Genomic DNA, 26723 nt, shown 5'->3' with positions numbered 1-26723 from the left:
GCTCGTTCTCAATTTCCACCTGGATATTTTCTTCTAGTTTTTCTAATATAGAAAAGCTCTGTGACATACTAGAAGGAACAAGAGGTCATGTCCGCTCAGTTTTGATATAAATCTTTTTTTGTTTACCTCTTTATTTCAGCTTAGCACTTCTCAAATACTGATGATTAATGATGCGTTTCTGTGTGTGTGTGTGTGTGTGTGTGTGTGTGTGTGTGTGTGTGTGTGTGTGTGTGTGTGTGTGTGTGTGTGTGTGTGTGTAACTGTTTTGCACTCCATGCTCTCTTGAAATGTTGCCAGTAGAGGAATTTCAAATGTTGATCTTAGTGTGGGACATTACGGATAAGAGCGTTATGTGAAATATCTAAACTGACAAATCGAAGACATTGTTTGGATGTGTTTAAAGCATACTTGAGGAGTACTTGATGTAAAAATTCAAATATTTGTAAGTATGATTAGTCACTTTTGACCCCGCTCCACACACACACACAGATTCACACCCACACACACATACACACACGCACAAATTCACATATACACACATTAAAGATTAACGAACAACATGCAGAAGAGAAATGTAGCATTAAGTACATCATCTGTGGGGTTGAATTGGTGAAAAAGCAAATACATTGCCACAAAGCAAGATCACCCACTCACACACCCCACATCTTTCACATCTTTGGTTTCATGCGCATGTCTGAATGGGCTTTGTTTTGGAAATGCTTTAGGCCAACCCTACATTAATAGACTATAAAAAGACTACCACTTGTCTAAGGTTTTACACTTAACTTAGCCAGCTTATCTCGATCTGCAGTTTCCAATGGCAGCGCTCAGATAAGCCTTTGCACCGTCTCGCGTTACAAGATCATTCAGGTCTCCTCATGGTGACATCGAGGCGATTCCGCGCTAATGGAAACCCGCAGGGCGCTCGTCACCGCAAAGTTCACCGGGCTGTTGACAATGCCTCTATGGCAACACTGTCAACTGTAGGGAGATGCAATCCAAGCAGGAGCAAGTTGAATCTTTCTCACTATTTAGTGAATGAAAAGCTTTGCGCACGCTTCCAATTGACCAGGGGATACATTTTTTTTCTTCAGCTAGAAGTGAGTTGGGCATTGCTTTTATTGAGCACACATACAGCTGAAACCTCCAACTTTTCTTCACAGTCAGGTCCCAAAAAAATTTGTCCAGAAATTTGCTTTTCAATTGCTTCAAGGCTGATACTGGTATCAAAGTTTTGTATTGAGTCTGTCAATAGCTCATATTTTACAGTGATATTCAATAAGTTTGACCATTTGTATTCTTGACAGGGAATAAAAGACTCTGAAACAGCATTAATACCATAATAAGGTATTGAAGTGCTCCAGTGAAAACCAAGATAAATGAAATCATTTTAGGTTTAGTAGCTCCCTGCAGGAGAGAGATCCACTGTTTTCACACAGAATAAAATCAACCTCTTATGTAATTCAAAGTTCTGTGTGAGCCCAGTGTATTAGTAGAATCTTTTCCTTCCTTTCTTTCTTACTTAGTCTATATCTTGCACACTCACACATTTGCACGTCCCTGTGTCTTTCTCATATTTTCATAAAACATTGCAGACTCCACAGCTGACAAGAGTTTTATTCCACACTTTAAATGACAGAATGCAGAGGGCCAACAGGTTTATTCCTGGAGCCGTGCTGTCTGGTCTCAACAGATATATACACAACAACACTTTTCTGTGTGTCCTTGGAAATGGGACTGTTTGTGTGTCCAAGAGTGTTTGTGTATCACGCACTCCTCTTGTGTATATGTAAAGTGACGACTTGACCAAGTGGAACAAGACAAATTACAAGCTGCGTTTTCTGGTGTTCGTTATATTCCATCTATGGGGAACCCAAGGACATTAAACACAAATACACCTGCCCACACAAACACACACACCCACACACACACACGGCGAACACTTTGACCATGAAACTGCTCATTGACACGTATTTTAACATGCAATCACACAGCAAGTACTTCACATCAACACAAGTACTCAAGTTTGTTCTCATGGCACATATGAGAGCTGAGCATGTTTGGCAGATATTGCTGACATTGTCATAATACAATCAGTAGTTTATGTGTTCTGTAAGCAACATGCAAACCATGACTGGTGGTGTTTAGTGAAATAAGAAGAAGCACACTGACTGTATGCCTATGTACCTTGAAGGATATTTCTGTTCATATTATTTCCCGTAAATGTGGCCCCGTTGTAGAGATTCAGAGAAACAAGGGCGACATTAGCCTCCTACAGCTTTACAAATAACCCTCCCTATCTCCTACAAAATGTCGTCCCATACAACTAAACAGCAATCAAGTTTCAAATGAAACGTTTTTGAAACACGTAGTTAGCATTAAAAATTGAAACAAAACGAGAAAAAAAAATGCAGCATCACAAAATCTTGGTTTGGCTCCATCTGATACCGACGCACTGAGGCCTCTTTTAACATCCGTATGCAATGCACCTGGCTTTCATCTATACATCTCCAATATAAACCCCCTGTGTTCTTATAAGAGCAACAAACATAGTATAAACTACATGATAGTCCTTTAATAGTACTGGTGATGGATGGGTCAGACAAACACAGGAGTATCACCCAGGAGATCGCTGTGTGTGTCCTGTGTGAAACTAGAAGTCGACATTGACTTATTTTGTCACGGACAAAGGACAGGATGGATGGATTTGTGCATGATCAGTTCTTGGGAGAGTAGCTAAAAGAACATAGTGTCCCCTCAATGATCATAACATGTATAATATTTGACATCCCTAACTGGAACTTGTACTCCCTTGTAATTTGTCATCCTCTCTCTCCATCCATCGTCTAATGCCCAGCTAAGATTTGGTGGATGCACCATTAATCCACTCTGCTTTACTGTCTTAATCCTGCTCATTATCACTGCTCGGGTAGCTCAGATTTATGTCTTGGTTTTGCTCTTGCTGGGTTTTTACCGCTCATGTTGGTTTTGGAGGGAACACTGACTCACACCACAGTCCTTCGCTCTGGAGCTGGCTAGTGAGAAGTTGAACCATGGCAGTTCACTTGGTGCAGTTTCTGCGGCTGCTGGATTAATTTGTGACCTCTCTTTTTTTTTCCTTTTTCTTTTTTTCTCAGGATCTGTCCCTTTGTGTCAAGCTCTGAAAAAAAAAGGAAATGTCAGTCCACACCAGATGTTTATGGTTGAATGCAAAAGATGGGAAGTGATAAGCATGGATGGAGGCATGTAAGAGAAACCAGAGGAAAAGACATTGGAAATAATTAAAAGAAAAGTCCAGATATGTAAACGGTGGTTATGGAACTCTTCGACATCCTCTGTAAACCAAGTTTTTAAACAATCATGGCTGACTTGAACTAAAGGAAACACTAAACATGGGCCATACTAATGTTGTGGTGAAAACAAATTACATTTCTGAGAGCTTTTCCAAAGACAATTTGGAACTACCATGTGAATTCAATTTCATGTAAGGGAGATTATGCAATTATCCAGTCACTAATTCCACAGAGAACAATTTTGGTATAAAATGAAGACTTCAGAAGATCTATTTATAGATCCATGTGTACCCATGCAATATCAACACCCACTCTACATTGTGCTATTACAGCTTTAATGGCGTATTCATCCATCAGTTAGTGTGTGTCATTTCTCTGATTTCCTAAGTATACACAGCGGACATGCGAGTCAGCTGCTCTGCAGAGTTTACCATTGTTAACAGTGCCTTCTAGTGGACAGCTGCTTAACTAACATGAGAGTAAATCACCTCCCTGTGGATTCTCAGCCTGCAAAGGCAGGCTAAAAATGATAGCCACGTTCAGGAAATGACCGTGTGGCCATTTATCAAGCAGTGAGTGGATATGGAAAGGACAGCCGATACAGCTTCCTGACACTCCGCTATTACTTAAGGAAGAAAAATCTGCTCTGAAAGCAGCAGAGATGGAAATAACAACCCCGGCCGGGCTGATTTAGAGTGCACATGCGGTGCAAGCATAGCAGCGTAGCACACGCTGAAGCAATCAGGCATTATTTTAGCATACAGGCTATAAAATAATAGAAACCAGTTGCATTTAAGTTGTCAGGCTGTTGCCCCGAATCTCAAAGTTCATGACAACCTCCCCCCTTTTCCTCTCTTGTTTCTCTTTCTTCTCTGATGACATGACTCTCTCTCTCTCTCTCTCTCAGTGTGCGTGTGTGTGTGTGTGTGTGTGTGTGTGTGTGTGTGTGTGTGTGTGTGTGTGTGTGTGTGTGTGTGTGTGTGTGTGAGAGAGAGCGAGAGAGAGATGTTAGTGGATTTCCCTTCTGGCTACATTTGTTACACAAATGATGTCCAACGGAAGCAACAGGTCCAGGCTTTAAAGGTGACTTATGGGCCGGGGCAGGTATCAATGTGCGTGTCATCTACCATAAAAACAAAAACAAATAAAGCATGGAAAAGCTGAAAAATTGGACAAAAACATGTAATAAAAATAATTGCAAATCCATGTTCCTGTTCCATTCCTTAAATAAGTGAATGATTCGATAAAGGACATATGGTGACATATGGTTAATTCCAACCCTGAAAGCAAAGCAGCACCTGAGATTTCCCCACGCTGCTTTTCCTTACTGAGGATATTCCATTTAACCCATGACAATGAGGCACTCATGACTCAAGCAGGGGGCTACCGAGGATGTATTGTTCATGGACACGAGAAGAATCATGATGTAAGAAAAATGATTTCTCCTTGAGATTTGAATAAAAGTTCAAGATGTTTTCAAATCCATGAATGTGAAATGTGCACGTTATTAGTAATCCAGTGAACAGGGAGATAATAGTTATTTCATAAATTATGCCTCCATTTTCGGAAGAGGCTTTCTAATTTTGGACCTTTTCCAAGATGACTCTCACCCACTGTATAGAAAAAAAGCTTGTTAAACACAAACGGGAGATTGTATGGCTGAAAATGTGCATTTGACAAGTCAAATGCACATTTTCAGCCATACAAAAATGGCTTTTTTGCAGTGTGGAGCACTTAAAAGATCTTCTGTGGAGAATGAGAAGCTGCAGCTTCAGACAGTGAAAGCCTGCAGGTCCCCCCCCCCTGTGCTGAAATGTTTGGATGAGGGCTGCGTTGCTCTCTGCTGTTGCCTCTTGCACCTCGGCATCAGTTCAGCCTTCAGGGTGAAAGAGCGATCCTCCTGCTGCTGCTGCTGCTGCTGAAGAAGAAGAAGAAGAGGAAGAAGAAAAAAAAAAAAACTTTGGCCGCCTGCCAAGCCGTGGAACAAGTGCGCCTCCCTTCCCTGCTGTTTAGCGTATTCATAGTTAGGGGTTTGGGCTCGGCTGTTTTTAAAAAGGCAAGGCAGCTCTCCAGTTGATCAGTCTGCTCAGGAAACTTCTGCTGGAGAAAGTACTGGAGTCCAAACTGAAGGGGAGAGAAGTTGAGATTTTGTGCAAAGAATTGCTTTGCTCTTGCAGAGGACAACACCTCGGGATAAAAAGAAAACAAAAAAAAAAAAACCATCACAAATAATTTTCAAATTGCTAATTTGAACTCTTTTTTTTTTTTTTTTGCATGGTGCACGGCATAGAGCCGTGGTAATTAATGTGTTTTAAACAGATAGCGACACTCTTGGATAAAGACTCTTGGCTTTAGCTTTAAAAAAAAATCGGATTATCTGACTGAGGCATTGTGCTCATTAGACCAGTCTACTTTTTTTCCCCCCCCCCTCCTCTTCGCATTTTGAGGTTTATGCTATAACTGAAGAGAACGCCAACAATGTTTCTGAGTTTCTGCCTCTTGGTGACATTTATCTTGGGGCTGTCCGGCTGCTTGGGCTCATACGTGCCGTGCGAGCCCTGTGACCAGAAGGCGCTGTCCATGTGCCCGCCGGTCCCGGTCGGCTGCCAGCTGGTCAAGGAGCCCGGCTGCGGCTGCTGCCTCACATGCGCCCTGTCTGAGGGACAGGCGTGCGGCGTTTACACCGGGACGTGCACCCAGGGCCTCCGGTGCCTGCCGAGGAGCGGGGAGGAGAAACCCCTGCACGCCCTTCTCCACGGCAGGGGAGTGTGCACCAACGAGAAAGGATACAAACCTTCCCACTCGCCCATAGGTAAGACGCGCCGGCTGGCTGGCCGACTGAACGCATGCTCCGGATCGATTTGAGAATGTGTGCGCCTGTAGTTGAAAATGTAAAAAAAAAAAAAAAAAAGAGAAAAGAAAAAAAAAAAAAAGAAAAGAAAAGAAAAATCTAGTCATCTAGATTATGACAGCAGTGTTTGGTCATATTGTCCCATGTGTGGGGGGGGGATCCACTGTGTGCTGATATGGGATTGCAAAGCCTAGCCTAGAAATAAATACAATCACAATCGAGTTTATGACATGATGAATCCTAGCTTCTTCTCTGGGTAAGATTACAATATTGATGTCATATTTTTGCCACATCCAGGTGGTTCCCTCCCCTCACCAGGGAACCCACTGTTGTAGAAGAGGAGCAGCCGATGCCGCTGCTCTCTGATGGAGCGCTCGTTTGACAGATGGTTTGAGGTGCTGCTGTCTGATTAACTTTTATCCACCGCCTTGATTAAACTGGCCCGCAGGAGCTTAAATACTCCTCCTCTCCGCATGACATGAACGCATCCGTTCAGCTGTAAAGACACAAAAGTTTTGTTTTTTGCACTGGTCATAATAATGACGCAATAAAGTGGCCCCATTGGGTTCGTTTACAGTGCGAGCGTCTGGGCGCTCCGGTGAAAACGCACATGGCGTGTCCCGGATGATTTGAGCCGTCCGGTGCGGGGGCAGTGGCTGTCAAACTGCGGTCTAGCGAGACGCGCCGGCGGTGTCTGACAAACATCCAGGCAGCTTCTTTTTTTTTTTTTTTTTTTTTTTTTTTTTAAATAGTTCCATTTTTTTTAAGGCAGTGCGTTTATTAAACACATTCTCTTTAAAGAGGTCTCACCGCTGATGTTATCCTGACGCCAAAAAGAAAAAGAAAAAAACTCTAAACCAACTGCAAAAACTTTATGAAAAGGGGTCTGTGCACGACATGATAGTGTATTTATTTATATAAGGAGCACTAAGAGGGGGGGGAATGCGGGAATTTAAGAAGTGGAGCTTATTCTGCAAAAAAAGAAAAAAAATTGCTGCCTTTAATATCCACTCTTGTAACAAGTGTCTGTCAAACCTCTCTGGGGTTTTTTTGTTTTTTTTCTCCACCCTCTCGCCAGAGCGCAGTAAGCTTTCTGCGTCTGTCATTCTGCGCCTTTCCCAGTATCATTCGCACCCTTGAGACGTAAAAAATCTATCCGGACGTGGCCCTCAAGGGAGAAAAAAAAAAAAAAAAAAAAAAAAAAAAAAAGAGCAGATCTTGTGGACGACATGGGAATAAGCAAAACCTCAGACGTAGAGGGGATTCTTGTTAAAGCGAAAATGTAGATAGATAGATTTAGGTCTGCAGGCTACCGCTAGCGTGGTGTTCAGAGTCGGATTACCACTAAATCTGTATGCGTGAGAGAGAGAGAGAGAGAGAGAGAGAGAGAGAGAGAGAGAAAAAAGAGGGAAGGACTCGGAGACAGTCAGACAAGGGGGGGGGGGGGGGGTAGAGAGCGGAGCCTTGAATGATTTAAGGTATTTTCTTGCTGTAGCGGAGGGGTCCACTGTCACTCAAAAGAGTTGGAGCAGCTTGTCAACAACTAGATAAGTAGGTGGTAACCACGAAAGGGGTTTGGCCACATGCCTCATTCTATAAAATAGGCTGCCACTGGGCTCATTTTGCCTGTTGACAAGAGTCATTAGGCTGTTTGCACCCAGTGAGCAAATAAAATAATAAAAAAGTGTAAAAAAAAAATACACCTCTCCACTTAATGACATTGCAGCCCGATGTGGGTTTGTCCATCATGAATGCCACTGTTGAAGAAGAAAAAAAAAAAAAAAAAACCGCAGCGAAACCTGGTGCTTTGCAAAGCATCGATCAGGGAACTGAGACAAAGTAAAGGTAGACTCTCAGTCCTGGGTGTTTGCTCTCATTTGAGGCGGGGCTGCCTGGGTGTGCATTGTCTGTATGATTGTTGTGAATGATGACACCCCAGGCAGTTTTGTCTCACTCTGGCTTCGCACACACAAAAACACACACACACACACACACACGCACGCACACACAGTTCCTGACTTCTTTTGTTTGCCCACAGAGGTAATCAGAGCATCTTTTCCTGCCTCTGGCGCTGAATTCATTGCATGGGCGCTCAGTCACAACGCAGTGATTCAGCAGAATGCCTCTGGCTCTCTCTCTCTCTCTCTCTCTGTCTCTCTCTCTACTCTGAGGGGCCTTCTGTCAAACGGCTATACGCGGGACGGGGCAGTGGAGTGAGGTGAGCTTCTGGTTTCCTGCGGTGTGGGGTTGCAGCTGTCAGTGTGCTGCACCAGCTGAGCAAGCCAAACACTGGGAGGAGGAGGAGCTCAAGTGTCTGCAGCCTACTAAATATTGACTGGGGGCAGCCAAACAATGGGGGAGAGGAATCTTTGCTATCCTACATCCTCAACCCCACCTCCTCCCCCCCTCCTCCTCCTCCTCCTCCTCCTCCTCCCTTCACTTTACAGCTCATGTAAGAAAAATAATCCTGCCCATCGCTCAGCGTCTGGGTTTTTCGTGTCCCAGCGGTGCATTAATTCACGTTTTTGCTCCGGCGCTGTGATCCCAGGGGTTGCTTGGATTGTAAGGCACAGGAGTGCGGTGTGTGTGTGTGCTGCGGGGGCCACTCAGACTTTGTTAGCCCCCTACGAGTGAATCAGGCCCCGGCAAAGCTTGCCAACAGATATGACTTCATAGCAGCAGGCCCCACGTCCTTCAAGCTTCTGAAAGGGCCTTATGTTTTAAATGTTAAACGGATTGCTCTTTGCCAAGAAACAAAAGATGATTAGGGAGTGGTTCCAAATCCAGAATACTCCACACACACACACACACACACACACACGTACAGAAATACTATGCCCCCTTATTAGCATAGCAACAGGAAACCTGGTGCCTTTACTGACAACTTTAATACTTTGCATTTGTCTTGGCTCTTTGTGTGTGTGCCAACGCAGTTTTAACGTGTTGCCAGACAGTTCCGTAGCAGTTAGTGATTTTTCACGCGTCCCATTTAGCGCCATTGGTATTTACAATCATGAGTGAGTCGGGCAACTGCAGACTTCTGATGCCTTGCGGTTTGCCACAGAGCTTCACATATGCATGGTCGCACTGCCTTGTCGCGTCCAAGCACCAAACAGAATCACTTGTCATCACGTACTTTTAGAGAGCTTTTTAACTTTGAGATTGGCCATTTGCTTTTCTTTTCCACAGCCTCGCTGACACAGCTGGTTACTGGGTCGTATAGCTGAGGAACCAAAGCAAGCGGTGAAACGCAGATTCTCTCCAAGCGTACATTGTGGCCTAATGGGAACCAGCGACCGCGCTCCTGTCTGCCGCGGACGTTGCGTGCTCATGCAGACATGCCACGGTAGATATAGCCCCGGTCACGTGTGGGCCCCAGCTGCCTGACAGCTTCATGACGGGCTCATGCGAAAGGAAAGACTCTATGTGGCTTTCCATCCGTCTCACCTTGAACATCTGAGACAGTGCAGTGAAGCTTAGCATGCTGCAACTGATCCGTTGCAGGTGCTCGGGAGAATTATTTGAAAGGTCACTTTGTGAAGATATCGCACGAGGACTTAAAGAAAGAAAAAAAGAAAAAGGGCGCAATTTGTGGATAAAATGTGACGCCAGGAAAGTGCAGGGAACCCGGTTTCTCAGATGTGACATTGATACCACTGATGTGGAACTCAGTACGATCACAGGCCCAGTCGACGGCACTGGAGCTGTCGCCGGCAAGCGCATAACCTTTTTGGCACACTTGCCTGATTTCTTTCCTGTAAAACGTTACAGCGGTATTTGTACAGCTTATTGGTCACTGACACCTACAGCCTGCTGGTGGCGACAGCTGTGAAAGAAATCAGCGCTTTCGCTGTAGTCCTTCTGCGCTGGTAGCATGTGATTCAATAAAGGCTGGGGGGGTGGCCACATGCTGGGGCTTCAAAATGATGTCACACGTGTTTACGCCTGACCTGTGTAGCGTGATCTTACCTCCAACACCTGGTTACACGCTAGCATGGTGCGAGAAAAGGACCAGAAATAGGCCTTTTGGGTTTCTAAGGATTTGGGGAAACAATAGAGGCTCCAGGGACTTCTCTGAAATGCTAGTGCTGTCTGAGAGTGTGAGAGTGATGCTTTTGTTGTTTCCTGACCCAGTGGCCAAGCTCATCTTTGGCCCTGAAAAGTGCTTCCTGCTAAATACATGTTGATACTTAGTTTTGTTGAGAAAAATTCTTGCACACTGCCACTCTTACTACTGTGATGTTTCTTTTTAATGCCCCTTGGAGATCAGTTTTTGTGCTGCAAGGTCAGGAGCGCTCGACTCTCGCCAAAATAGCTGCTCACGCCGCCGGAGAGTTAGAAAATCGTCACACCCGGCAATTGTCTTGTGGTGATGGTGACCCAAAAAAAGAGGTTGCGTCCGTCCATGCGGCTTGTTGAAAAACCCAAACTCAGATGTAGGATGAGACCTCAGACCAAAATTAGGAATGTGCAGCGGGAGAGCCATGCGCCTCGCTCCTATAATGTCGAGCACTCGTCTGCACTGCGGAAGCTGTAAACACGTCGGAGAGTTTGCTTACCTACAGCAGCACTTCCCCCCTTGGAAATTTTTGCATCCTCTTGTAAATCCTGCTTTGTGATTTATAATCCTCGAATTGTTCTGCTTGCTATTTATACCGAGCATTCAGAAAAGCAGGAAACTTTTTGATTGCAATGAACGTATTCTGTGTGCACAATACCGTGGGAAGAGTTATTTCCTGCATTTTCAGGAGCCGGCTGTGACCACGCACGAGCAACAGGAGCTCCATGGAAACAACAGGACATACGGGTCAAAACATAATTCCCTCGCACTTCACCCTTACACTATCACGGGCAGAACATTTGATAAGGCCCACATTTTCTTTCTGCTCCAACTGGTTTGGAATGGAGCCTTTTTTCCAGTCATCAGCCTCTCAGTCTTCTCATGTAACCAGGCTTCGTGCACTAGTTGTCAAGTCATGTGCAGAGGGTGTATCGTATCTGTCATTTTATGAAATCCATGACACAGCGTTTTACTGCTGTAATGCTAACTTTAAAATTTTATTTGCAAACTATTTTGCCGCTTTAGAGTTTTGAAAGCCTCTATGACCCATATTTCTTTGGGTCATCTGGACCTAACGTTTGTGCCGCTGGGCACACATCCCCACAGTGACTTGCACAATTCCCCTGGTTTGTTCACACCTCCCTTTCTGCTCTAGAAACTGCAGGGTTATCAGGCCGTGGCCTTGCTTTCAAATATTAAGTAGTCTGAGGCCTAAGGATGGTTTACTAGCGTTGTGCTTTATACGACACATGCCCTCAGTCTCATTTATCCCTACATTATCTTGTCCTACCCCCTGTTGAGAATAGACAGCACCTCTATTCACAACTCCCTTACATCTGGTAAAGATGTAATTTCAGATGCGGCTCAGAGACGCAATTAATCCAAGGCGGGACATAACAAACGCAGTGTAATGCTGGTAAATCCAATGAAAGGTGGGAGAATCTATTGTCCTGGCTTTTTTTTGTTTTTGCTATCTAAATGCTATTATCATAGTATTAAAGATCCAGAGGAGAGAAGAGGGTGCAGCTTATCTTTCATTCTTGGACCGCTGCCCTCAAGAAACTTTGGATATTCATGAAGCATAATTGTGCGCAGATGTTAATTTTTAAACAGAAAAGTATCAGGTGCACCTCCTTTGGCTACTCCACACCTCTCGTCCTAATGAAATCTTTAGCCTGAGCAGAGAGAGAGAGAAAGAGAGAGAGAGAGATAGCGGCACAGCTTTGGGCTCAGCTGAATGGAAGAGCTGCACATGACTTGGCTCACTTGGCACACGTCCAACGTCTTGGCTAAGTTTCAAGAGTTAAACACCGACCCTGTAAGCCTCCTTTACAAGCTGGGTACCCTGAGCATGGAAAAACTGAGTTTTTGTGGCTGCGCCGAAGAGCCCACTTCAGAAAAGATGAATTTGGCAATTTTGTGAGTGGAGGAGAAAAAAAGTCAGACACCATTGTCTTCACAAAAGCTATGTTATTTGTCTTAAATGCAGTTAAAAAAACTTTCTTTCCATCCTATGTTTCTAACAGAGAATTTTTTTTCAAAGTGACTAACTTGTAAGGTGAATATAACCGATGTGCCACGGCTCAGACCTCTCTTAGTCGTGCCATTCGTATGCTCAAATGAGATTACACATGAAACAAGAATGCACGTAAAAAAAACAAAAAAAACAGCCCTAGTTTTCATATTTCAGTGCCAAATATGTGGCATTTCAATTAAGCACCCTGAGAAATGACTGGGCCGTGCAGCAGCAAAATGCAGAGTTTTTCCACAGTGGTCACATGCTCGGGCGTACATAGGAATGCTGGTTTGACGTATTTATTTATAGCGAGTAATAGCCTCGTAGTCTGAGCGGGGGAGACACAAGGACATATCTAAACACAAACCAAGGCCTGCCAAGTCATGAGTTGTGAGATTAATTTCAAAGAGTCGGCAGTGCAGCGCAGAAGCCAAAGACCCAATTCTGGTAATCACACTCCCCCCCACTTCCCCTCCCTTCCCCTCCCAGAGACTCCAGACGCTCATGCTGTGTCAGGGTTCTTTGAACATCAGTTTCTCGGAGCTCGTGTCCTTGTTTCGTCTCAGTGCCTTTCTCCACGGTGGCTGTGTACCAACAGGCCAGTCAACGGAGTTATGGCAACTTGTTAAATCATTTTTTTCCCAAGCCTATGCTCTCTTGTCCGTCTATGAGTATGGAAGTTGATTTGTCTTTCAGCAACAGTTGGCCCTACAGTCGGTGGCCAACATTCCTCTCTGGTTCAGTGCGTCTGGCCCTGTGCACAACGGCGGGTTTCCTTGTCAGATAAATATAGCCAGGGTCATCCACTGGCACCATCGCTTCGGCCAGTTGGGGCCTGGCAGAGTCCCCACAATAACTCTGTACTTATGGAACAGCTAAGCCAAATGTGGGTGGGGGGGTGGGTGCGCAGCTCAGGGCTTCTTTCTGTGCCCTCAAAGAACCTCTGGCTGGGGGTCCAGGCTTAAGAGGCTGAGCCCCAAACATAGGAGAGGAGGGAGTGTGAGGGGGAGTGGGGTCTAGGTTAAGGATAAAGGACCTCAACCTGTGAACATCCTATCAAGAGTCTCTAGTGCCCCCCTGGGGGAGCTGAAATTACCTCTCAGCAGCGCATAAAATGTGACAGAAATGTACAAGCATTTATACGAGTCCGCAGAGCAACTGGAATTTCCTCAGCCTGACATTTGAATTAGTTTAATGAGGGACACGTCGCTGTAAAGTTACGACACTCGGAGGCCTTGGTCCCTGTTGAGGTTTAGCAGTCCAGATAACGTGTTAGCAGATTTTCCAGGCACTGGGAAGGGCAGCCATGCAGCATGAGATGCAGTTTCTCCAAGTCGTTGAGGCCCGTTCACGAATATGCGCTGCCTGGAGTCTGTGTTTCTGTGCAACCTCAACTAACTTTAAGACCAACACGTCTATGATATTTTGAAGACATTGGAATACATCCCTTGTTATCATGGATGCAGATCAGAACTAACTGGCCCTACATGAATGGATGTTTTAAGTTACTTTTTTATAATTGTATAACTGGGTTGGAAGGCTTTAACTCCTGTGTTAGCTGTGGGATTTGATCAGCTGTTGATCAGAGGTCCAGCCTCCCCTCCTCCATAAACAAATGGCAAGCAACAGTTGGTGGCACAAACCCCGGGAAAACCACCTGGTATTGCACTCTCGTGGGAAGGACTAACAAGCTGTAAACCTTCAGATCTGATTTATGCAGATAGCAATTGATAAAAAAAAAGAGTCAGTGACTGTAAAATGTTGCAATCATATATCTTCATTTTACTGGTTCCTCGTAATACTTAATTATGGGTCTATGATGACTGTTAGATCAGACATTACCCTTTACAGATACATTTTACATTCCTGAATTTTATGTTCATGTTCAAATAAAATTTTAAGACTAGTTTCATCACGCAATAATGTTGGAGAGTAAATAAACAAACCTGGTGGAAATTCCCATTTAAAAAGTAGCGCGATGACAAACAGCTCCATTCTCTGAGACTTTTAAATACAGATTTTAACAGTGCGTTTGGTGCCTGACGTTTTCATTGTCCCCGGGGCTCGATCAATACCAATTTTACCAAAAAAACGAATCAAACATCAGATTTGGAGCTACCTGTCTGACGAAGGATAAGCCTCTGGGGGCAATATCAGTGCCAAGACTTCCTTTTCTGTGCAGTGCTCATTGTTTACAATCCGATTAGCAACTTTAGATGTGGGTTTGAGTTGAAAGACAATGTGTTTGACCAGATTGTTTCACTAGTATCCGGTTGACACACTCATTTTAAACCACGAAAGTTATCGTCAGACAATAGCCTTCAGATTCCAAGGTTGCATTTCGGCAATGCCTTATGACGCTTTTACTCTCCACACTGACTTTTTCAACTGCGTTCAACCAAATCCTCCTTGAAAGTGATTGATCAATACTACTCAGAGTACAAAGAGAAACCAGCAACCAACACTTCGGATACCATATAGATTAACTTAACCGAAAACTGTCTATGTCTTTAACCAATTCACTGTATGAGCTAAGTTTTTGAAATTTCTGTATTTCTGTATTTTTATATAAAACAAGGGATCAAGTGACTGTGTAGTGTGAAAAGGAACTATCAACAACTTTGCACTTCCACTCAGATCTAGTAATTATATTAACACCTTTCAGCTCTTTGACATCTTTGCGGTTTTGTTTCAGTCATAGCTTTATCAATCTCATTTTGAGCTTCAGCAGACAGCTGTAAAATCTCTGATAATCCCACTGTACACTATACACCCAGCACCAAACAGCAGTTGGACTAAGTTAGTGACTAGCTGCAGAACATAGTAGGGCATTTAGCAGCTACAAAGCCATATATATCCCTCATTAAGTGGTGGAGTCCAAAACAGAGCTAAAATGAGAGTGAATATTCGACTAACATTTGCCGAATGCTGATGAATGCAAATGTCTGGTAAATGTGTTTAAATGCCATTTTGAGTAGGTTCTTTAAGTGAAGTAATTCTATTGAATCCATTCACACTTATTTTAATTTCAGAGAGCAGTCACAACTTGCCTTCGTCACACATTGTTTAAAATTGAGACATTAATGAACCATATTATTTTTGCTCTGCTGCAGATCGTGAGTCTCGAGAACATGAGGACACCATTACCACAGAGATTACAGAGGATCTGCAGCAAGCTAAAGTGCCACTCCTTCCCAAAGACATTGTGAACAGTAAAAAAGTCCATGCGCTGCGGAAGGAGCAGAAGAGGAAGCTTGGCAAGCAGCGCTCCATGGGCTCAGCCTTGGACTACTCCCCTTTGCCAATTGACAAGCATGAGCCTGAATTTGTAAGTCTTTCATTTCGGTTTGTTTCTGTATTTTTTCAAAAGTTACCATGTGCAGAATGTGAACATTTCGGATTTCGGTGACTCCTATTTGTAGTATCTAGCAATAGAAACTTAAACCATCTTAATGCACTTTTAATTTGAGTTTTTAACTAAGTGTGGGTGCCTTTGTAACCCTGCGCTGTCTTACTCCAAAGGGTCCATGCAGGAGAAAACTGGATGGGATCATTCAGGGAATGAAGGACACATCTCGTGTAATGGCTCTGTCTTTGTACCTTCCAAACTGTGACAGAAAAGGATTCTTCAAGCGCAAGCAGGTGGGTTAGCTTCAGAAAAGTATTTTTGTTTTCAACTTTGCATTGATCTTGCATTTATACTCATTGCTTTCTCCTTTCCCTACCATTCCAAGTGGGCTTATGTACCTTTTGAGGTCACTCCAGCATTTAAAACATATGTTTTTAATTTTCAGTGGATTATCCTTGCCAAGGGGAAATTAAATCAACAACAAGCATTGTATTTGGACACTGAACTGTAAGCAAAGAGCCTAGGAGTATAGGAAATGCCTCTGATACAGCCTAAATTGCTTGATCGGGTATTGACGAGTCAACGCAACGAGCCGAGAAAAAGCAAGATGGCTCACTCTTTATCTACTTTCAGCTTCAGGAAAAATTATTTCTCATTCCGAAATCGTTTATCAAAGTAGTCAGGCGTACGCCATCTCTCATAAGACAGAGCTAGCATAATTCAAGCAATTTGTCAATATTTTACACTGGAACATCCAAAGAATAAAATGGTGACGTGTTATTGAAGCACAAGTATCCACCAATATGGAAGTTCAGGTATCGATATTGGTATCAGGAAGGATAAAATGGTATCGGAGATGGTAGCGCTAGTTAGCATGCAAGCAAGTTTGAAGAGCTTTAATGGCCACGATTGTGACTGACCTGCCCCAACATGTTCATGGCTGCCTAAGGTATTTAGCATTAGCTTGACTGCTACAACAGTTCATCACCTTTGAGAAGCCACTATATCACCAAGCTGGCAGCTTTTTTTTCTGAAGATGTGCTACTAAAATTTACTGTGCCCCTTTCTGGCATGACAGGGCCTACACCCCCACCACCTTGTCCAACTATTGCAGCTGTTTTCACCAAAACTGTAATCTTGTTTTCTGGCCCACAGTGCAAGCCATCTCGCGGCCGCAAACGAGGCATCTGCTGGTGTGTGGACAAGTATGGCGTTCAGCTCCCCGGCACAGACTACAGCGGCGGGGACATTCAATGTAAAGACCTGGAGAACAGCAACAACAACGAGTGAAAAGGGACGACCACCCTTGAGCCCCCACCCTCCCACCCCACCCATAACCACCACGTGACCCAGGGCCCACGCCTCCTGTCTGAATCACATCTGTATGCTCCGCCCTCCATTGGCTTCAAGATTTTTGTTTTGTCTTTTCAAATTGAGAAAAAAAAAGGAAGAAAAAAAAAATCCAAACGAAAGACCAGGCTGAAAAAAAGACACCTGTATTTTTTTTCTTTTCTTTTTTGTTGTTGACCAAGCACTCTTCAAATGAGGGGAAAGTCCCAGAAGATTTACTAGATCCCTTGACTATTGCTCATGGGACCCCTTGTATGAGGCGGGTCCCCTGGCTGCAGATCCATGAAAATATATGCACACAATGGATATAACTTTTATAGAAGCTGGGGGGTTTCAATACTTCACTTTGTATGATGCAAATTTAACACAAAATCAATGTGAAGAAAAATCCTAAATAATCAGGCACATTGATTGAAACCATCAGTTTTAGTCTGTGGAACATGATGCCACTGTGGAACGGTTTATTGGCATAGTAATTTGGTTTTTTTGTCTGTTTTCCAAAAGAAAAAAAAAAGAAACAATAGATAGGGATATGCTGTAACAGTTGACTCTATCTGGATATGTGGTTCTGACAGAGCACTTAAGAATAGGGGAACCTGCTTAGATATGTGTACCTTCACAAAATGATGCGTGCATGAATGGGTGTATGTGTACAGTGCGTGTGTGTGGTATGTATCCGCCTGTGTTGGTGTATGATGGAGCCTATTACAAAAAGAATGTCCTTTTTTTTTTTCTTTCTCTTTTGTTTGATTTTTGTCACAAGTATTGCTGGCGCTTGAAGTGGTCTTTGGGCTGGCCTTCTCTATAACCAATGTAAAGTATGTCTCGGGACACGGAGCGTTTGGAAACAAAAAGAGTAAGCGGATCGTCACAGATGAACCTATGTAAGTGGCTCTTCGACAATGTAGCTAGCCTGATATGCCAACTGTGCCTATTTAAACAGACACTGCCATGCGGGGCGACACAGAGCTTAGAGAGCGCTGCCCCTACTGGTGAAATAAAGTGTTTTCAGCTTCAGCAATGGGACTCAAGTTTCACTTCGATCTTTCGAGTTGAGTGCATAATCAAACTTGCCAGTCGGGCCAGTTGCCTCTCTGATTCAGTTGTGTGAAGTGTAGTTTTGTATGGTTTTGTTTGCGCTGTTTTCTTTGCCTTCAGTGAAGTAAAGACCGCCCACTTTTGAGCCATGTTCCTTTATCAAGTGGTTTCCCCTCAGTACTGCTACTACAGTGTAACCATGGTGTATTACATTACTTTTAAATATAGTTATTGAATGTTGTTTTGCCTGTAGAAACATAGTATGACAACAATGTAATTGTGCTTGGGAAAAGAAGAAAAAAAAACGATTTTAGCCTGTAAAGAATTAGGTCCTTGTAGCCTGTCAGGAGAATGACCGAGTGTCATTAGGCTACAGGTCAGTCAAAGAAGCTAACCCTCTGGAAGCCTTCTGCTTACATGCCTCCATGAAAAGGTTTTACATCTAAAGGGAGCATGATCAAAACAAAAAGGTTACAGGTTATAACAGGGTCATTTAAGTTGAGTTCTTCTCTCTGTGTGCAAGTCACAGTGCCTTCCTACATTACAATTACATTTAAACAGTGACGTGAAAGTGACATGGATACCAAACTGGGCAATTTTCCTTTTTCCGACAGCCCCAACCCCCCAAAAAATTCAAGAGAGGTCTTGGTTTAGTTCTGATTAAGATAGGAACAATGATCGCAATGGTCCTGTAAAGGGTGTTAGCAAAATTTATTTGTAATCTTCGCCTGAACCTCGGGGGAATTCTGGACTTTAAGAATGATGTGTGAGGAGCTGCTGCGCAACCGCAGCCAGTGAGACCTCCCTCCTCTTTCTTTGACAAACGATAAGCTACGATTCTTGCTTTTTCACTTGAATGCCAATGTATATCATTGCCAGCGAGGGGAAGCCAAAGGATGTTTGGTGGTCAATCAATCATTTCCTTCCAAAAGAGAAGTGATGATGGTGCATCCTAAATGGCTTCCGGTTGTGAATATATTATCAAGGCTCCTTGCCCCACTTCCAACACCAAATCCCCACTACCACTTTCGAAAAAAATAAAGCAGCTTGCACTTATTTCAGTTACTCACTATTGATATTGACACACAACGACGTCCTAAGATGTGGTATCATGAAGTTGGTGGAACAAGAAAAAAAGACAAAAAAAAAACAGCCACAAAAGCTAAATGTTGTGTTATCTTGTGCTTACCTTTTAAAGGTGGTGCTTCGAGGTTATATTTGTCGACAGGGGCTGTGCAGCCCATGCCTGGGACCTCCAATACAGCAACATCCTTTAGGGAGAAATAGATTTAAAAGTAACACGCAGCTAGAGATGTTCTCATGGCCAATTGCACAGAGATGAGAGTTGAGATGGAGAGAGGAGATAAGAGAGACGGAGGGGAAATGAGAGAGGACGAGTGAGCGCCGTGGGCAGTGGTCATAATCAGGGCCTAGCCACTTCCCCGATATGGGGTCACCAATTGCATGACATTAGATACAGTTAGCAAGACAGTCACCAGGAGTCATGGAAATCTGGGGAATGCAATACAGAAACCAAGAATAGAGTATCACTTTCATTTGATACTCTTGTGTCAAAAATGTCTGATATCTGGGACCATTCACTGTCTGGGTCAATCAACTATGTGAATACTTCAATGTTCCAGGTATTTGCTTCTTTTGTTTGGATTGCAGGTTGAGGTTCAGGCTTAAAAAAGAATAGTCTCTACTAGTGTCGGTGACTTCCTGTTCGCCGCGCCTGTTTGCGAGTTCCGACTTCCTCAGGTTTCACATCTCCTACTTGGTTTAAACTCATATTCACATTTCATACTTCAGTAGTACAGTAACGACAGTACAGCTTTGTTTTCTGAGTACATAACACTTTCTGGATGTAATGAGTCAATACAATTGGTTTTCATAATTTGGTGTTCACTGGCTTGTGAAATGGACCCATCGGTGGCAGGAGGATAGTGGGAAATAAAATGGTCAGTATTTGGAACTGCATAAAAACAGATAAGATAAAAAAAGACAAAAAATCTCAAATTATTAAAGTGAATATCACTGTGTAATATTTATTCAACTTGTAATTTATGTACTCTTTTTAACCTTTGTCTTTTTTTTGTTATGACAAAGCATTTATTTAAATAAAGTTATGTATTCATTTAATCACTCTGGTCAGGTTTTTCATTTCTAGTGTTGCATTTGTCCAAGAGGAGCGAGCAGACATTAAAATGGCTTGAAACGTACAGTTTGGAGTGGAGTCATCCTAGTAGTAAGCACTGACTAATCTCCGAGGCACGAGCTGATAAACCTCTTAGACATAAGTCTGAGACACCCAGGCTAGCCCACAAGGATCTCATGCAGCATGCAGGATGTGACTTTAAAAAGCCTCGCCCGAGGGCAAGTCACCTGGTTTTCAACACCATACTAAGATTGCACAGGAACTCATTTAACATGAGTTTGAACTTCAAGGGGGGGGGATAACATCTAGTGGGACCGGCTCATTATTCAAAGGACTGGGAAGAGGGGATTTGTAGCCTGGGGGAGGATTATGTGAATGAAAACCTACTTTTATCACCACTTAAAGGCAGAATGGACTCGTCTGAGTAATACCCATTCATAAAGACACACACATGCAGCTAAAAGTGCATACATGGACACAAGGTGTGGAGAGAAATCTCAGGCAGGAAAGCTAGATATAGCAACATTCACACTCACCCACCCACATATTTGTCACAATGCTTTTATGAATATCATCACGAGGCACAATGGGATCACGATGGGATCACCTTGATAAGTGTGATTTAAAACACTAATTTTATCAGCTTTCGATAGCAATTTGTTTTGAATTTTATAGCATGCACAAACTCTCGCAAGGATAAAACTATTTACAGAGTTTCTAAGAATCTGTGTGTGCATCTCCGCAGAGGTATGTCTGGCCATCTTTATTGCCTCATGGATTCCAGGAAGTGACAGAATGGGACTTTTCTTTTTGGGGGGCCACCAAAGTCTTCCCCTGGGGACCTCAGGACTTGGACCATAACCAGATGTGGGTGACTGATCCAGGGCATGAAAGGGTGGAGGGCACAGCAGATCAAGGCTGCCGTAAAGGTTGTTGTGGTGTGTCTGTGTGCGTACAGGCAGAAGGGAGGGCACAGACTTTGACTTTGGGGAGGAGGAAACATGTGTAGAAGATTTGATTTGTGAGGTAGTGAACATGACAATTACTATTTGCCTTCAAAGAAACTGACAACTGCACTTAGGACTTCAAAGCATTTATGCCCCTTTTATTACATAATTAGGGAACAACATCGGATGGCTACATCTGACATCAACTCACGCACCTAACTCCATCCCAAACCCAACCGCTGTGCTGAATTTCTTTTTGCCGCTCAGACCTTGGATTTTGCACAAAAGGGTTGCTGATCTTCCTCTTTGCATTTCTTTGAAAACAGTAATGCGATTAAACATTTTTTTAGTGCTGTATAAACTCATGCAATAGCTTGGGAGAGAGTCTCACTTGCTTGTGCATCGATTTGCCCGTGGCTCATGTCATTAAATGTGACTTTTAGAAACAATGACGGGGCATTTAAAGACATAAGCGTACAAATGGCATGCAGATGTTTACACTGCATAATTGGGATCTTTGCAAATCACTGCTTGTGCTCTTGTATAATACTATCTCTTAAAGAGGTAATGGTGGTTCTTTTCATCACCGGGATGGAGATGAAAGGAGATTTGAAAGAATGTACAGCGCTTGAGAGTAAATCACATGACTTAGCGGTGGAATCCTCCAATGCCGGTGGTAGTAGACGGCAGACAAGTGTCTGCTAGTTTTCATCCAAGCCCTTTCATCAAAGATGGACTTACACCCGGAATCCCTAATGGAAGGTTCTTCAGCGTGGATCGGATGTGACTGTGAGAACCGCAACAACATGTTAAGTAAACCAACATTGAGATTAGGATTTGAAATCCTACAAGGTATAATATGAGCATTTTAAGTCACAGATACAATACTCCTCTTTTGGATGCCATGCATTGCAGTGTTCCAGTCAAGTCCTTTATTTTCACCAATGGTCTGGTAAGAAAATATGCTGAAGGAAGAAATGACTGAGAAAAGAAAAAAATGTCATGCAAGCTTTGGACAATTAAAAAAAAGGATCTGACATTTGGAACTTGTCTAGTTTTGGCCATAGTTGTACAACAAAGTAATTGCTGAGATCTCAGAATGCAGCTTCATGGGTAAAAATAAGTTTAACTGCGCAAGAAACAAATGTGGTCAGACAGGAAAACAAACGCTAACATATAATGGCAAACCGATCTGTCCATTGTAATTGTCTATCAGTTTAATACAATGCAAACTGAGAGAACCGATCAGAACTACTACGTAAGTTGTAATAGAGCTGAAGTTTTCCTTTGATATGGAGTTTTTGCTTCAGGTCTCTATAACTCCTTTACACCTTGCAGTCGGATCACCCAAAACAGGCTAGAAAAACACATATTCCCTTAAAGATAATAACGTATTATTTTATTCTTGCCCCTTTTTACACAGTGCAAACATACAAGTGCATAACAACCTCTGTTCAGATTCTCGGCACTGTTACTGTGATTATAGAGAGCTGAAGCCTTCCCATACCTCCAGGTTCCACAAGCCCCCGTATCACTGCATATTTCTGCATAGAAGTTTCTTTTTAATCGGTCTTTCTAGGAGGCTGAAACATAATACTTGGCTCCTTTGTCCATGTTCACGGAAGAATGTCTCTGCTGTGGCACTTCCTGCCTCCATTGGAGCACCATGTCATTTTAACAAAGATAAAACAACAATTATTTTGTTAACATTCAACAAGTACAGCTTCCGCGAGTCTTAGACGCAGACCCGCCATCAACATATCAAGGGAAGTTGTTGAATGCTAACAAAAGAAATACTAGCCTGAAAGTAGGGCAGATCTTCGGCTCTCCAGGCCAATACACGCACATGTGCTTTTGCACATACACATACACACGTACACACACACAGACACAATCAAGCAAGCACACACATACTCACCCCCACTCTTATTCCCACTGCTAAACTACCCTCCTCAGTCCATTGTGCCTGATCTATCAAACCCAAAACAAAAGACACTTGTTTTGATCTGTTTTCAGAAAAGGCCAGCTTGAAGCTTCAAACTACCATTAAATGTGCTGAACAACCCAAGGACGCCCGAGATCCATGTGTGACACCAGGCCAAGCTGTCACATTTTTAAAGCAAACTGACTGCCAAAAAAAAAAGCATTGATAAGACAACATAAAAAGAAATGAGATAAACAAAAAAAAACTGAGCAGAGCTGTAAAAGCCTTTGTGAAAGAGCGTTTCTGGGACTAGTGCTCAGCTAACTGGCACACTGGCACATGTATAAGGTTACAAGGCCAAAGCCAGTCAGGAGTGGTCTCATATGATACACTTTTGGCCGGAACTTCAAAGAAGTCTTTCTTTACACCCAAGTCTTGAATCATTTGGTCGCAAATCAATGGCGACTTTTGTTTGGTGGCTTTTCAAAGCCTTGTACTGTAACTTTTTACATAAGTCCTAACTGTTGCCTGGACAACCACACATCTCAATAAGTCAGTGCAATGTCTACCATAAATAATCTTTTCTACACTGATCAAGACAATTACAAGAACGTTTTATTAGATTTTTACCAAGGCTGCCTTAATATAATACTCACATGCTATATGAACATTTAAAGAGTCATGTGTGAACCCCCTCTATGTGTGCCCCCCCCTCCCAAAACTAGAACTCTGGGATTCATCTCATATTTTTTTACAGTGTAGTCTTGCTAGGAAGGTCACTTCAGTGTGGAAAGGAAAAATGACTAGAGGGACCAATAACTTTAAAGTACATACGAGTTCTAAATTACATTTGACTTGACAAACTGTCGGTCAGTTAGACCTTAAAGATGCATTCACATGCGTTTGTTTCATATGGATATTGTGAATGGACTTGCATTTGTATTGCACCTTTCAAATCTTTCGGACACATAAAGAAACTTACACTGCATGTCATCCTTCATCCATTTAAAAATGCATTCATACACTGATGGCAGAGGCTACATGCATGGTGCCAACCCCCTCATGTTAGAGCTCTTGCTCCAGTCAGGCTATTATAAGTAATTAACACAAACCAAAAAATGGTTACTGAAATTATATCTATCAATCAGACATTTTCAAATCCCTTGTTTTTTTTATGGAATCCTCATGTCACTGGGATTCATGAGAATTTCACAATCAATTTAGCTTAACAAGGACCTGTTGACATAACAGAGGTTTACAAAACCTGTTGTTTTAAGTCACATGCAAGCTGTGTAAATACTTTCATAATCTCTTCTAAAATAAAAATATACAACACAATTTTCTGTTTACGCTGCTTCTGCTGAATAATAAACTAATTGTTATTTTGACAGTTGCTGCAATGGATGACAGACACATTTTTGAAATAAGATAAACACATTCCATGTCATCCATCACTCATGGTGATGGGCTCGACTGTCTTAGGGATGACAACAACAGTGGATTGCTTACAGCACGTGGATTGCAGAATTGTTCCAGCGCAGTGTGAAAAAGTGAGACAATACTGCACATAGTTAGACACATTGTCACAATGATGGTCACAACATCCAGTTTTGTCTGGGGTATTCAGAATCATTAATAGCACCCTGACATCCCTCTGTTGGTTACTCATCTTTAGACCGTATTCTGCAGCACAAATATGTCTGTGTGTGTCTATTTGCGTACTTGGGTTGGTTTATTCATAGACGCCTTTACCCGCTTAGTATCACATTTGTCAATGTCAGCCCCTCATCATAATCCCTCCTCTTGTCAACACTTCATTAGTAACCCCAGCAACACATGGGTACACACACACACACACCGACACATGGTCATGCACACACATGCATGTCTGCGCACACAGCAGTGATCGGAATAGTAAAGCCGCACAGCAGCTTCCAACGTTATTCCCGCAAGTGCCATTTTTTTTTTTCAAGTGACACTTATTTGGAGTTGACAAGTGTTGATGGGAAAACTGCTGACAAACAACAACAACAGCTCTCTACAGCTCAACAAACTGATGGGTGGGGATTCATAGAAACACATGGATGGTGCCAGATTTGACATCTTGATTTAAGATTGTCAGAGCAAATTTGAATTTAATTAATTTTACAGCTAACAATGTAGGAAGTGAAGCTGGTGCATCAACAGGGGAATTTTACAAGATGCAATCACTGAAAAGTATGACAGTGATAAAACCTTTATTTACCTGCTTAATTAAAGTATTTACTCATTGAATCAAGGTTACACAACGTGTTAGCACTAAAATGATTTATGGACTGTCTGTACATATCTGTGAAGGATTTCAAGTAACACCTGTAAGTCTTTAACCTCAGCTCAAGCCCACTAAAGGCTTGTCTGTTTAAAGTTCTAGGTCATTAGCATAGCATCAAATCTGGCATGAGTATCCACTGACCGAGGCAGGTAACAAGAGCCAACAATGTGAGAATGTTAGCATTCAAATGTCCAATGCCTTTAACACACAGCTGCAGTTTTTTCTTTGTCTGAAAGAAAAGTATTTCTGAAATTTACATCAATTTATTCACATTTGAATGTACTTTTAAAAGTACAAAAAAAGTATGTTGAATGTTTTTATTTATGCTGTATGGTCAAGTGGCAGTTTAGATTAGGTATGCATAAATGTAGAATAAACCAAAAGGCTTTTTTTCTGTAGTATTGGACATTGTCACCCTGAAAAGAAAAATAGATAACAGTTACGGAGATAGTATGCAAGGCTTTTGAAAACAATAGATCAAATGACCATGTGCAGTGTGAAAATGTTCAGTCATAGACACAAACCCACGGAGAACTCTGTAGTTTCTCTCAGCTCCTAGGAGCATTATGTATTGTTTTGGTGCAGTCTCACTGCTCCATCAACCTTCCCACTGTACCCACTCAAGCCACTGTATGCTAGCTGCACAGCACCAAATACCGCGCAAGTTAGCAATCGCAGAGGAGCATTTAGCAGCTAAAGAGACAGATATTTTTCTCAGGAGTTGTTGGAAATGCAAAGAGAGTTAACACAAGAGTGAATATTGGACTTACTTTTGTCAGAGGGTAAAAAAACATAACTCCAAAGAAATGCTAATCTTGATCTGTCTGCTGACATATTCACTGTGACATCATAATACATCAAATGTTGTGTTTTACAGCTTGTCCTACTGCCCCCAAGTGGCCCAAAAAAAATAAATGAATGCTGCTTTACAAGATAAGACTGTTAATATTCTATTTGTGTTTTTATTGTCAACAAATCCCATGAAATGACCGAAAGCAACAATGAAAAGATCCTACTGGCAAGTCTTGCCTGCGTAGCCAAAGCGTGATATAACTTTTTCCTCTATAAATGCACTGGTTGGCATGTTTCTTTATTACAATGAGTACGAGCAATGTAGTTTGAGTAAAACCCACATAAACTGTCCTGCTGCCATGGATCTATAAATAATTAGCTAACACAGCAAATGTGTATTAATCTGCAGCTAAAAATAGTTCCCAACAAATAAACTATTTCCTTCAGTGTAATAAACATTTGCTGAAAACTACAGTGCTCTGCTGTTTCAGGGCATTACTTAAAAAAAAAAAAAAATACAGTTTTTCATGCTTCCTTTGTAAAGATATACATACAGCAGGTATACATAAGCTTTAGTCTGAGTCCCACAGACAAGACAGGGAAGTCGGAAAGCAATGAGAGATGGACACAGAG

The 26723-nt window shown here is 42.5% G+C and overlaps 1 protein-coding gene across 1 annotated transcript; it reads left to right on the top strand.

The window, feature by feature from the left end:
• Positions 1–5718: 5718 nt before the first annotated feature.
• LOC129104248 (insulin-like growth factor-binding protein 5) lies at positions 5719–20100 on the top strand. Its single transcript, XM_054614825.1, has 4 exons — positions 5719–6105; positions 15335–15549; positions 15744–15863; positions 16726–20100. The coding sequence occupies exons 1-4, from the start codon at positions 5772–5774 to the stop codon at positions 16858–16860; spliced, it is 804 nt and encodes a 267-aa protein (XP_054470800.1). The 5' UTR covers positions 5719–5771; the 3' UTR covers positions 16861–20100.
• Positions 20101–26723: the final 6623 nt, after the last annotated feature.

Source organism: Anoplopoma fimbria, chromosome 16 (assembly GCF_027596085.1).
Source record: "Anoplopoma fimbria isolate UVic2021 breed Golden Eagle Sablefish chromosome 16, Afim_UVic_2022, whole genome shotgun sequence".
Taxonomy (NCBI): Eukaryota; Metazoa; Chordata; class Actinopteri; order Perciformes; family Anoplopomatidae; genus Anoplopoma; species Anoplopoma fimbria.
The sequence above is the reverse complement of the archived record's forward strand: the minus strand, read 5'-3'. Positions and strand labels throughout refer to the sequence as shown.